General features: G+C 37.2%; 1 protein-coding gene across 1 annotated transcript in view; it reads left to right on the top strand.

Annotated features, from left to right (window-relative positions):
* Positions 1–12,408: 12,408 nt before the first annotated feature.
* LOC140171859 (uncharacterized) overlaps positions 12,409–13,898 on the top strand; it is a 57,171-nt gene continuing 55,681 nt past the window's right edge. Inside the window, exon 1 of the mRNA XM_072195191.1 lies at positions 12,409–12,533. Coding sequence (XP_072051292.1) covers positions 12,426–12,533 — 108 coding nt within the window. The 5' untranslated portion in view covers positions 12,409–12,425. The remainder of the gene's footprint in view (positions 12,534–13,898) is intronic.

Genomic DNA, 13,898 nt, shown 5'->3' with positions numbered 1-13,898 from the left:
ACAGTTGATTTTTTTGCTGTAGAATGAATAATTTGTGTCTTAATCAAAAACCGATCTGTACTGTACAAATAGGCTGTTCCAGTTAAAATCCATACACCCCCTATGGAAGACATGACCTTGATCTCCCACACAGGGGCTGTAGATTTCAAATGGAGTCACCCATTCAGGTAACCCTATTTGAAATTCACACTCCCTGTGTGGGATATTAAGGTCTTCCATAGGGGGTGTGTGGATTTTAACTGAATAGCCCAACGTTCCGCACTTTTTGAGCACTTTTATAAAGCTTGCGTGAAATTAACAGCTCATCAAACATGTTTCTTTTAATAGTGTGCTTACAAGTCCATGCACTAAATTTCAAATTAGGGAAGTTAATCGAGGGAAGGTTTTGAAAATTTATAATGCTGAAATTTGGAGGCGTGTGATTCTTTACCGTGTAAGTCAGTGGAGAATGTTTTCAAATTTTACAAAGCTGAGGTTTGGCTAGTCTTGCGGGATAAGTCCCAGATAATTTGTACTCCTTCATCACTAAACAAGCCGTTTGGTGACAATAATGTTTGTTGATTGGTTGATAAATTTCCAATGACGCACAAAATGATTTTTGATTGGCTGAATGGAATCAGGTGACTGCGGAGCCAGGATGTAGCCTGTGTGACTCTCGAAATAACCACCCAGAATTAATTTGAAAAGGGCTTCGCTGGATAACTTTGAGCTAACTTGAAAACCGCACACACAATGTGCGGATAGTGAATGTACATTTTAGTATTGCCTTGTCTGGGTTTATATGTGACCCAATCCACTCAGGCCAAAAAAATCTTTGCTCCCTAGAGGGGTGGGAGGTAGATACACATAATTATTGTGCCACCCCTAACCATTTGGTATATAATATTCCTGTCTATTCACTGCTTTGCTATACATTGTCAATATAATCACAGTATTGCCCTACAGGGTAATCTTTGACATTTTGCATTCCTAGAAAAAAACGTAAAATTACACATCTTAACAAGTTTCTGATAAATAATATCAACCCACTTTTTACCGTTGCTTTGTATTGAGACCCACTCATTTGCCAAAGCTTTGTATTGAGAGGTTCTGGCAAGCAGGTTCTACTCTGCAATTGCTGCCCTTTTAGACATTTCATAATTTCAAACTTGGTACAGCAGGGGTGTGAAATCTCCTCTTTTTAAGGAAATATCTTTGAGGCAAAATTTCAGCTTTTTCTTTTTTTCAGCCCATTTTGAGCATATTTCAGTGCTTTTCCTCTTTCTTCCTCTTTTTTGAACAAAGTTCCTCTTTTTTCAATAGAGGTCACTCACACCCCTGGTACGGGGATAGGGTATGGTGGCCTCATGTGCTGTATACTTTTGTGTCACATTACTTGCATATTTATGAATATTAATGAGCTTCATTAGCATATTTTGCCTACATTGTCATTAATCCACTCTGCAGCTCAAACCCAATCACCGATCAATTTCATTATTATGTTTTCAGGGTTATTAGGAGTTAAGAAAACCTAATAATGATAATATTGGATGGCTTATTTCGCATGATACCATAACATATCGGATTAAGTCATACAAATATCGAACTCGCCGTTGGCTCGTCCGATATTTTTATGACTCATCCGATATGTTATGGTATCATGCTCAGCCATCCAATATTATATCAAACTTGATATTGTGATAGTATATGGTGGCCTCATGTCCTAAATAGTTTTATGTCATTTTATTTGCATATTTATGAATATTAATGAGCTCATTTGCATATTTTGCCTTCATTTCCATTAATCCACTCTCCAGTTTAATATTGTGATATTGTTTGATATTGTGATAGTATATGGTGGCCTCATGTGGTGTATAGTTATGTGGGGGCCACCTTAATTACGAACCACGTAATTCTAGTCTGCATTCTATATAGTACATTTCTACAAATGTGACACCTGGCAGCTATTGCTGATGGACCCTATCTGCAGTAGCTTCCTTACATCTGCAATAGCTGCCCTATAGACATTTGACAAATTCTGCATTTCTATATTGTACACTTGTACAAATATGACACCAGGCAGCTGTTTCAGATGGGGCCTTCTTGCTAACCCATCAGTATTCTATGTTCGTGTTTTTATAGTATAATACAAGTTGTATCAAGATGATTAGTACCAACACTTCCATCATTTTCAAGGATATATTAAACAAATATTAAATAAAGATTTTGGAAATTGTTATAAATAATAAATAACAAAGGCAATTTATATATAACACGCATTTTGCTGATGACTCTGAAGAAGCGGAAATCACATACAATAAAACGTTAATACAATAAAAGCACCATATTACAGCTAGGATTTAATACACATCAGTATATTAAAAAGTAATATTAAAATGGATAATGGTCAATTTAAGTGAAATTGTCTGGGAAATAGTAAGCCTGAAATATGTTTTGATGTTATGTATGAACACCTGATAGCCTCATCCCCATAGCCTCATCTCCCATATCATAGCAAATGCCCCCAGTCAGAACTCTTGCCCTCCCCGACACCCCCAGTAAAAAACAAAATTGCCACTTTTTGCAGCAATTTTGCTCAACATTGTTGATTTTGCCCCCCCTGAAATTCACTTTGCCCCTCAATGCCCCCTCCCCTCTGCCCCCCAAAAAAAAAATCCTGGCGCCTCCACTGTATGAAACGCATTTTTGATTTTAAAATTTGATATGTTTTGTACAGGCGCCTTATTGTGAAGTACAAAACACAAAATTAAAAAATCTGACCACCCACCTTCTTGTGCTATTCCAGATGAAATGCATACACCCCATGTGAATTCCCGTGTGAATTACCTGAATGAGTGACTTCAGTTGTGATTTTCTTTCAAATGTTTCAAATCAAGGTGGATTGTGGTCGATTATGATGCTTTGCGTCATGAACAGTACAAGCCGAAATTCTGGTGTAAGAGAATACCAAACAAATCCCAACTCTAATCCTCACCCTAATCCTAACCTTTATCTTAGCCCTTGTACCCTAACCCTTACCCTAACCCTAACCCTTAATCCTAACCCTAACTCTAATCCTATTAGTATTTCATGCTCTCTTACACTAAGGATAAACCAAGGACATGGTCTTGCTGTTACGAACCACCCTATTTTGGGCTATTCCAATTGAAATCCATACACCCCCCGCCCCCCTTTATGGAAGACATGACCTTAATCGCCCACACAGGGGGGTGTAGATTTCAAATAGAGTCACCCGTACTCCCTGTGTGGAGGATTAAGGCCATGTCTTCCGTAGGGAGTATGTATTACAACTTGAAGACTGACAATGAAATATATTATATACAAATTGGACAATAACGGACAAAAGAAAAATAGGACGGGAAGGAATAGCACTAAAATACAAAAGATATATGTGTGGCACAAGATGCTTTGTTCTCCATGTTGGAGGGCACGGTGGCTCAGTGGATACGACCTTGGACTCATAATCTGAGAGCTTGCTCGGCGTGCGTGGGTTCGAGTCCCGTCCCACCACCGTGTTGTGCCCTTGGGCAAGGCGCTTTGCCTCACTTGCCTCACCTCACCCAGGTGCAATGGAAAGCTGTTAGGGGTAGTCACAGTCGTTGTACTGATGAACCCTGCGCCATTTGTAGGTTGCAAATGTGGTTCCGATTATTCTAATGACGGCGGAATAAATGTAAAGCGCTTTGAGGCTGTTTACGGCATAAAGCGCTATATAAATATCTACATTTTTTTTTTTTTTTTTTTTTTTTTTGACTGCTTGATTTTATTATGAAAAAGCTGTAATTTTTGAGGTGGTTATATTTTTGCAAATGTCGGGCATCAGCATTGAAATGCAAATATGGATATGTGTAGTTCTATATTATATTTTAATGCTACAGAGTTATATTGTACCTGATAATATTTGGCACAAAAAAGCACACAAAAAACATGTAATTTCCTGAAACTTGCAAAATACAAACAATTTTGTACAGAAAAATAATGTGTTATTTAGTACAGAATCCACGCCACTAAATAGAGTAACGTAGCAGATGACACAATCAATTGGGTAAATAGCCCTAGCACAATTGCCTGGTCAAATTAAGAAAAATGATGTTCTATGAAAATGTGTGTTTTGGTGCAAATTTGTTATAAATAATCATAAATAAGGGCCTATTCCATGACAATTTGAATTGAAAATACCTTCCTTGGATTATTTTCTTGGAACATGCGGCTTTTTTAAATGAATTTGCTCAATAATATAGTAATGTCAGCACTTTTAAGTGCTGACATTACTATATTATTGAGCAAAAAGGTCAGCACTTACAAATCATTGATCACATTTGACGGTTGTATTTCAAAATTTTACCTTTCACCATACACTTTGCCAGGGACTGCCTTTTGGAGAGCGAGAGCAATCACTCTCTACTGCTCTCCTTAAATCTGATAAAGAGTGATTTTTAGCTCTCCTTAGTTGACCATTCTCTCCTTACATTCTTTTGTAAATGCTAAACTGCTCTCCTTGAAAGCCCAAGAGCTATTTAATGCTCTCCTGCAAAAATTTCAAAAGACAGTCCCTGCTTTGCTTCATCATTTATGACTAACCTAGAGAAGCGTAAGAAGCGTTCAGTTACGTAATTGCTGAGAAAATTGCATCTGAACGATTGTGATTTTACACAGTAACATATAGGGGAATGTATAATATAACTAGCTGAGAAGATTGTATTTGAACAGCTGTTATTACACAGTAACATATAGGGCAAAGGTATTATAGTGGTGTGGACCCTACAAAAAAGTTGCATTTTATGATCTCAACTTTGGTATCAAGTTATGCAAACAATATGTTGTCGTTGTGCAGGAAAAACCTCCTATGTGTTATTGGCCCCTGAACATGTTTAACACAAAATGTCCTATATGTGTCACCCTCTTGGCAGTTTTGTTTTATACATGTTCAAGGGCACTAGCATATAGGAGGTTTTTCCTGCTCATCTATACGATGTTGACATTTACACAAATATTGCAGACGACAAGTTTCAAATTTTCTCTTACTGTTCAAAATTTCAGACATTTTTGTGACCATATTTGGAATGAAAACTGCATTAAAGTGAGTGGTTCTTGAGATAGCTTGTGATATTTTGAAATAATATCTCAAAACTGGCCATTTTACAAAACATTGAAAGATATGGAAGAATTCATCATTTCTGTTCATGCATTAAACTCCCTGGTGCATTCAAATCGCCATTTTTCTGAAAGTTAATATTTTTCATGCCACAAACAGGTCACAAAGTATATCATGTAGCAAAATTTCTGCATTCACATCACGTTATTGGCTGTAGAAGTAATAATGTAACCGGGTAATCACAACAGGTAATTTCCATAGGGATGGGTCTACACTGATTTTGAATGTACTGCCATGCACTATAACCAGGCTACACTCATCACCTATATGTGGGGGTGAGTGTGCAATCATAAAGCTGTTACAAACACGTCTATAGCTTCAGAATAATTAATCGTATTCACAATATTTTAACATAGAAAGACAGATGGTATATGTACACGCATTTTGATTCCCCATTTGTCCAATTTCGTTCAATATTAACAACACAACAGTATTTTCAGAGAAAAACATCAAATTTAAAAGTTGTAGTACGTTGTATTGATTTGAGTCCAGTACGAAGATAATGGCAGGTTTTACACGCCACAATGCTTACTTTTAATTAGCCATACTATAGGGCCTTTAGACTGTGGTGATCCAAAACCATCGACCCTGGCTATATCCAGAGAACTGCTAAACCCTGTGAGTGACCGCTCCCCCTTTTTTTCCGGGTGGAGCGGTCACTAGGTTTTAGCGGTTCTCAGGTATAGTGTGTTTAAAAGGCCATATACAGGGTGTCCCAGAATGATCTATACCGGAAAAGATGGAATTTTTTAGGTATGAAGGGCATGTTTATTGGTCATATTGTTTTGCATTTTAAGTTCTACATATATTTAGCTTTCTCAGATTTTTTAGATTTTAAAGATTGGACGTTTTTAGTAGAAGTTATAGAAGATTGCGTAAAAATGGTGAATTCTAAGTTTTGACAATGCAACCTATTTTGAAATTCTGTAAAATTGCTAACCGTTCAGCACAAAGTTATTTGAAAAAAGTTATGCAGGTATTTTAGTTGTGCCCCGTTCATATTTCCACTAAATAGCCGATATCCATCTATTGACGTTCTAATCAGTTAAAGAATGAAAGTTGTTTGATTGACATTAAATGTACATAAAAAGATCCATGAGTTGATCAAGTGTGTTGTGCCATTTTCAAGGGTATGCGAGTCGTTTGCGCTGAAAATGAAAAGCAGGTTTTTCATCGATTTTACATTATTCCATGCCACACCAAAACAAATAAAGGTAGCATGCTGAAATTAACAGAATAAGTAGGGGACATGTCCAACATTATAATACAGGTATCAAAAATAGATACACTGCCCGTCTTCTATTTTTAGTTATTTTTGCAAACACGGTACAAATCATTCTGGGACACCCTGTAGTAGGGCTACTTTTAATAACCATTGATCACTGTATGTGTAACTGGGTTTGTCACTAAAAATACTACTGTGTTGTTAATATTAAACAAACTTGGGCGAATAGGGTATCAAAATGTGTATACATAAACCGTCTGTCTTTCTATGTTAAAATATTGTGAATATGATTAGTAGTTCTGAAGCTATAGACATTTATATTGGCTGTGTTACTTTTTATGAGGTCTTTAGACTGAATTCTTGATTCAAAGACTCTAATTTCTATGAAAATTTTGATCCAGGTCTTTATCGCTGTTCTTTGTTCGTCTTTGGTGCATTGCAGAGATAATTCCAAAAATAGTGTGAGCCCATCGTTATATGGTAATTATTCCTGTCACATCAATACTTCTACTTTGAATTGTTATCACTAAGCAAGCAGGGACATGGCTGTTAGATTCATGTTTAACTGGTTATTAATAACTAAATGCGAGCACTATTTTCTTTGCTGTTTGCATATAACAAGTAGTAGACATATGTTTACTGCATAGCATTAAAATCAGAAATTTTCTAAAACTTGTTATCACAAATTGAATCGAGGAGTGGCTAGTAATTGAATTTTTAGAAAAAATAATCCTAAATTTGTATATACCGGGGTATATTCCTGATGTACCGGTAATTTCTGTCATCTATATCAACATTTCAAGTATAGAATGTCAATTTTTAACTGATATTTGTTTAAATATATTTATTTTTAAATGTTATAGCATTGATTTGATTTTAAGCATTTAGCCAGAATTACTCTGACTTATATCCAAGCGCACCCTTATTTCCAGAATAGGGGTGGACTTTTAGAGCTGAAGGTGTGCTTTAACTTGCATGGTTATGATAATTTAAAACACTGGTGACTGGCTGCCCGAGGGTGACATGGGGATGCAATTTTTTTTGGGGGGGGTACTCAAGTTTGGTTTTGGTAGGGGTGTGCCACTGAGAATTTGAAAGTGGACCCATCAATATACCAATTTTTCAAGGATTTTAGACCCATCGATATACCAAAAATCAAAACTTTCAGCAGAATTTAACCCAAATTGTCTTAATTTTTACAAATTTGGGAAATTTCAGCAATTTTGGCTAGATTGAGGCGAAATTGGGCTATTTTCCAAAAAAATTGAGGAACTTATGAAAAAAGGACCCATCCATATACCAAATTTGGCTTAGAAAAAGGAGGTCATTGGTATACCAAAAGGCCGAAAATGCTACCCATGTTTCCGGCACGTCCACATATGGTCATTTGTACTGAGAACCCCCACCCTCCCCATGCAATTATTTGTCTGTGCATGTAACAGTGGCACAAATAATATTCTTGTGTCTGCTTGTAGGCTAGGTTGAACAAACTACATGTGCTACTACAGCGCTAGTGGCTTTTATTTTCTAATCAGAAGTCTGGATGTACTATTATGACACCAAGCCACATTGGGCTATTCCATTTAAAATCCACACTACCCCTGTGGAAGATTTTGGAAATATCTTTCACAGGGGAGTATGTTTTTCAAATGTAATTGGTCAGGGTTAATCATTTGAAAACCCATACTCCCTCTGTATTATGGCTTTACCTTTATCTTCCACAAATAGAGTGAGTATTTAAAATGGAAGTTACCCAACTGTCTATTCTATTCGTTACGCATACTCCCTCTGTGGAAGATTTTAGCTAAATCTTACAAAGGGGGAGTGTGGATTTTAAAAGGAATAGCCCATTTTGTGATCAGAACATAAAAAGAAATCTGCTATGCTCATCTCCATTGCAATTAATAGATAAGAGTACAGGACTCAGTCATTGCACCCAAGACAACAGTCTACACTCTGTCCATTTGTGTAGTATAGAGTAAATCAGGCATGAGAATTTTCAGGCTCTTGCCTGAATTCAGGCAGTTTTCTTGTCCAAATTTACACATTATTATCAGCCTGTTTGGGGGCTTTTAAGGCCGAATTCACATATTTCTTCAGGCAGTTTTCAAAAAAGCCATTCTCATGTGCTTGCAAATTTGTGATGCGATCAAGCTGAATCAGTGGGGTAGCGATGGGGAGGCAGGTGGGGGCACGTGCCCTGGGCTCCACCTTAGAGGGGGCGCTGAATTGACCAATTCAGCATCAATTCTGCACCCCCTCCAAGCGACAAAACTCAAAATTTTCGCGCGCTTTGTGCGCATTTCAGCACAAGTAGCCATTTACATCAATTTAAGACCAAATTTATAACCAAAATTAATTAATGGTAGGCCTATTTGTGCAAATTTTCTCTCGCTACGCGCGCAAATGTTTCAAGATTTTTTTGGGGGAGGGGGCACCATTATGTGTCCTTAGCCCCAGGCACCACAACCCCTAGCTCAGTTTTCAATTATGGGCCTTTATCAGAGCAGCTTTATATAGTTGAAAACCCCATCATAATAAGACTTACGATTCCATGGATATGGCCATTTTAATGTTGCTCAGAGCCGAGATTGGAATTCCAGTTTCCTTTCTCACGTAGTAAGGGCTAAGAGTAAAATTGTACAATTGTGTTTGGGAGTGGCCTTCTCTCTTTTCTCTTTTTCCTAGCTATTTTCTTCCATTTCTTGCTTTGTTTATCAAAGCTATCTAGGCCAGCATGCATATATTAGCCTACACTGGCTATCCAGGCTTGTGCATTTGTATGAGCTTGGAACGGTCCATGGTTTTCCATGGATTAGCATGTGTTCCTCACGGACCAACCTGGGTAAACAAACAAACAAACAAACAAACAAACAGAGCAATAAGATATAACAGAAGTTGATGGAATTCTTTGATACACATGGGCATTAATAAATCCTGGGGGTACAGGGGGATGTGTCCCCCCCCCCTTTTGGCAAAACTTTTTTTTCAGCCACTTTTTGATAATACATGCTGATTGCCCCCCCATTTTTCAAGACGTATTGCGTATTGACGGTAATGATGATAGACAATGTGATTTTAAGAGTTTGACCCCTTTTAGGGGTGTTATGTGCAGTAACCAGAAGCAGCCGTTGGCTATATTTAATTTATTTACATTAATTGTAATTAATTGACCAATCGATGACCAATTTATGAAGTGAATGAATTGGGCTTTATATTGATTAGTTAATCATTATGTATTTAATCAAACTGAATTATTTGGGATCTTTATTGATTTGTCAGTCAATTAATTTAATTTTGTATCAAATACAGTGATATGCTATTGTTCCTTAGTAATTTGATGAGTGTAATCTTATCATACGGGCTTATTTTAGCACCAAACGATCATACTTACAATAAAAAAGATAAATTAAAGTCATATTGTGTCGTTTCTATATGTGACATGATCAAGGGAAATGAGTCGGATGTCGCTAATATTGATTTTCAGATATTGGCAAAGTAAGTGTTAAAATTCTTTTGTTTTATATTGTTTTCAGCGTTTGATAAATTGACATAACTTCACAATGAAAAGTCGTATCAACATGGGGTTTTCAGTTTCTGAAAGCTCTAAATGCCTTCTTTAGAAACTTATGTAAAACTCATTTTCGACCAACGCCGACATGTGACTCATTCCCCTTGATCATGTCACATATTAAGAACAAGAATGGTATACGGCCATGTGTCATAAGTTGGGACCTTCTTTTGTGACATTCTATTTTCATAGGTGAAAACATCAGTTTTGAGATAAATGGTTAGAACATTTTATGTACCAATTACAGGTATGTAAAAGTATAGGCTACATTGCTGGAAAGCATAAGGGGACAAACCAAAAGATCGATAACGTCCTATAAACGTAACTGGTTTCGTTTCTCAGCCGACCCCCTCCATCCCTGCCAGAAACGTAATAAAGAAATGTTGAAAATGTTGACATAATAATAATATTAAATGACACATTCTTCAGACCGATGTTTTTTACAAACGTAATCGAGTATTTTTACCCCCTCCCCCCTAAACGAAACTAGTTTCGTTTATAGGACGTCATCGATCTTTTGGTTTGTTCCCTCAAGAACATAAATTATAATGAGCTTAACTTGAAATCAATATTCAGGGTGTGCGAGAAAATATATAGGGTGTACCAATTATCTTTTTACTGAACATGTTGTAAAGTTTTAAAATTGCCACAATCTGAGGAGGTCAAAATCAAACAGGTCTTGAAAAGGCCCACCAGAAAATATACAGTTTGTAAAGGGTGCCATGCTTGCTTATAGGGTGATCACAATTTTCCTTCATAATTTTTTCTCTAATTATTTTGGCCAAAGCAAAAGCAAGTTCCTCCATTGCGGCAATGTGAATGTGAATGAACACTGCCTCAAAGGGAATCCCCCATTTTACTTTCTGTTACATCAGTAGCTGTTCTGACGAAACTTAATCAATACTTTGCCATATTATGCCAGTACTGTGATTTTATTAAGATTGGAGTGAACCCAGGCCATTATTGTATCAGGAGAAATTGGAATTTTTATCAAATCAGTAACTGAATATGGGTCCTTTCAGCTGATAAAGAATAATTTCTGGTAACTCAATATTTTCTGCTCTTTTTTTAGCCTTTTGAGGGGGAAAAGTCACATGGTCCAAGACAGCTACAGCATACTGTACATGTGTATAGTGGGATATTCTCGCTGGGTTAATTTTTTGTCATTTGACAATTTTGTCATTTCTGGACAGTGTAGTGGGTGTTTAATTTGCATTTCCAAATATTTTCACATTAAGGGGGTACTACACCCCTGTGGTAAATTTGTGACTATTTTTGCATTTTTCTCAAAAAATAATAACACACTGGTAACAAAAGTTAAGTATATTATTGTTAAGTATATTATTGGGGCAAGGAATCCAATTACTACACTGAAATTTCAGTGACTCAAGACAAGCGGTTCAGTATATATGATAGGAAATGAGGTACATCCTAGCGGTACCTTATTTCTTATCATAAATAACAAACCGCTTGTCTTGGGTCACTGAAATTCCATTGTAGTAATTAGATTCCTTGCCCCTATGATATACATAACTTTTGTTACCACTGTGTTATTAGTTTTTGAGAAAAATGCAAAAATAGACCCAAATTTATCGAGAGGTGTAGTACCCTCTTAAGTGCTACAATGTGTAATAAATTTTAGCTAATAATAGCTTCACTCCACCAGGTGTAAAATGGGGAGCTGCTGGGGGTAAATCACAATCTAAGTCGCTGATAGTGCCTGCGCATCAGTTGCAGATTTGGTGAAGAAGAAATGATTCTGAAATATCCTAATGGCAGCGGATATAGTAGAAGTGTGCTGGTCCTTGGGTCATGCTTAAGCGCACATTAAATCACCAACATTTATTTTATTCTGTTATAATTTTTTTTTTTTGCTGTATCATCAAACCAGCTGTGGTCTTTATGATATGGCGGGTGATAAAACTCTGTTGTATGTATCTATGTGTATGTGTGGTATATGAGATGGGAACAAAAATATTAATGTGTTGTTTTTTTAAGATTAAAAAATAAATCGATATAAATTACTAAAAATAAATCTTATTATATATAGTTCATGATGTACGAAGTGGAAAATAAATTGTTGATTGGTGATGATCACCCGAATCTATTTTAAATACCATCTCAATTTTTATTTCAGTGAATCTAAATCTATTAATAGATGGTCTATGGTAATATCAATTAATCTAATGGCGATTGTATATGTGACATGATCAAGGGGAATGAGTCACATGTCGACCCTGGTCGAAAATGAGTTTTACATATTTTTCTAAAGAGAACATCTAGAGCTTTCAGAAACTGAAAACCCCATGTTGATACAACTTTTCTTTGCGACGTTACGTCAATTTATCAATCGCTTAAAACAATATAAAACAAAAGAATTTTAACACTTTCTATCTCAAAATCAATATTAGCGACATCCGACTCATTTCATATGTGTTTTTATCATTGCAGCTGCAACGTTTACAGAAGGCTTAATGATATCAGTGTATGGGGTCACCCCGTCATCGCTTCATTTTAGCAGTACATTTTGCCGCATGTTTCAATTTGAGTCGTCCCCGGACTTTCATGAAATCAACAATGGGGTGAGTATGGAATGAAAAAAAATTTGTGGAAAGTTCTTTGTCAGAATTTTGTGGAGATAAATTGTGCAAAAATAGCATTAATTGGGCATGCGATGACCTCGTACGTACTCCGCCATTGGTTGGTTGGTTGACATAGATCCCTCATATGATAGAAGCACCAGGGTAGTTAAAGTCTGTTTGTTAGGTAGACTAGACCCTCCCCTCCCTCCCCTCTCCCTCTCCTCTCCCTCTCCCCTCCCCCTCCCCTGCCAAGACAGTAAGACAATTTGCTTGGCTGCCCCATACCTTTCCTTGGTGCCCCTATTTGTAACCTCCCTCTCCCCTCTCCCGCCCACTCCCTCTGCCAAGGCAGTAAGGCAATTTGCTTGGCTGCCCCATGCCTTTCCTTGGTGCCCACTATTTGTAACCTCTCCCCCCCCCTCCCCTCCCCCCCCCTCTCCCTCTCAACCTCCCTCTCCCTCTCCCCCCTCTCCTCTCCGCTCCCTCTGCCAAGACAGTAAGGCAATTTGCTTGGCTACCCCATGCCTTTCCTTGGTGCCTCTATTTGTAACTTTGGACACAGTCTTTAGCATGTGATTACCTTAATGCTTTAGCATGATTTAGCCAAATTGCCTTTAAAATTGCCTGGGTTTAATAGTATAAATTAACTTTATTAACACAGCTGCGTTAGTCCAGAATGCCGGATGATAAAGTGTTTATGTGAATGCGCGCTGGTTGTACAATGACCAAATTGTCAATAATGGGCTATACCAGTTGAAATCGCTACATCCCCTATTTAAAGACATGACCTAAATCTCCCACAAAAGGGGTGTAGATTTCAAATGGGAGTCACCCATCCGGATAACTCCAGTTGAAATTCAGCACACACCCAGTGTGGAAGATTAAGATCATGTCCTCCATAAGGGGAGGGGTGAAATGGATTTTAACTAGAATAGCCCAATGCACTACACTTGCAAGGGTTGCCAAAAAATTTCAGCCCAAATCGTGTGTCAAATAATCGAAAAGTCACCCAATTTTTTTCTTAACCATTGGTTTCTATGGGACAGGAAATTGTCACATGTCGCGGGATAAATCTTCAAAAGTCGCCCAATTGGGCTACCAAATTGCAGGTTTGGCAATCCTGTACACTTGTCACAGAGGAAAAGGAGATTAAACAGTAACTTTTGAAACTATTTTTACATTTTAAAAACGGGTAAAAGTTGCATTTTTGGTGCAAAAAAATTGAATATTTTCAAAAGTGACTTGTTCCAAAATTGACACTTTAAACAGTCCTGTACAATGATTTTATAAAGTCGATAATATATTATCGATTTCGTCACATGGGCGCAGCCATTTGCAGTTGGCGCCAGGTTGTCTGGCATGTGG

Source organism: Amphiura filiformis, chromosome 15 (genome assembly GCF_039555335.1).
Source record: "Amphiura filiformis chromosome 15, Afil_fr2py, whole genome shotgun sequence".
Classification (NCBI taxonomy): domain Eukaryota; kingdom Metazoa; phylum Echinodermata; class Ophiuroidea; order Amphilepidida; family Amphiuridae; genus Amphiura; species Amphiura filiformis.
This window is presented reverse-complemented; position numbering and strand designations above follow the sequence as displayed.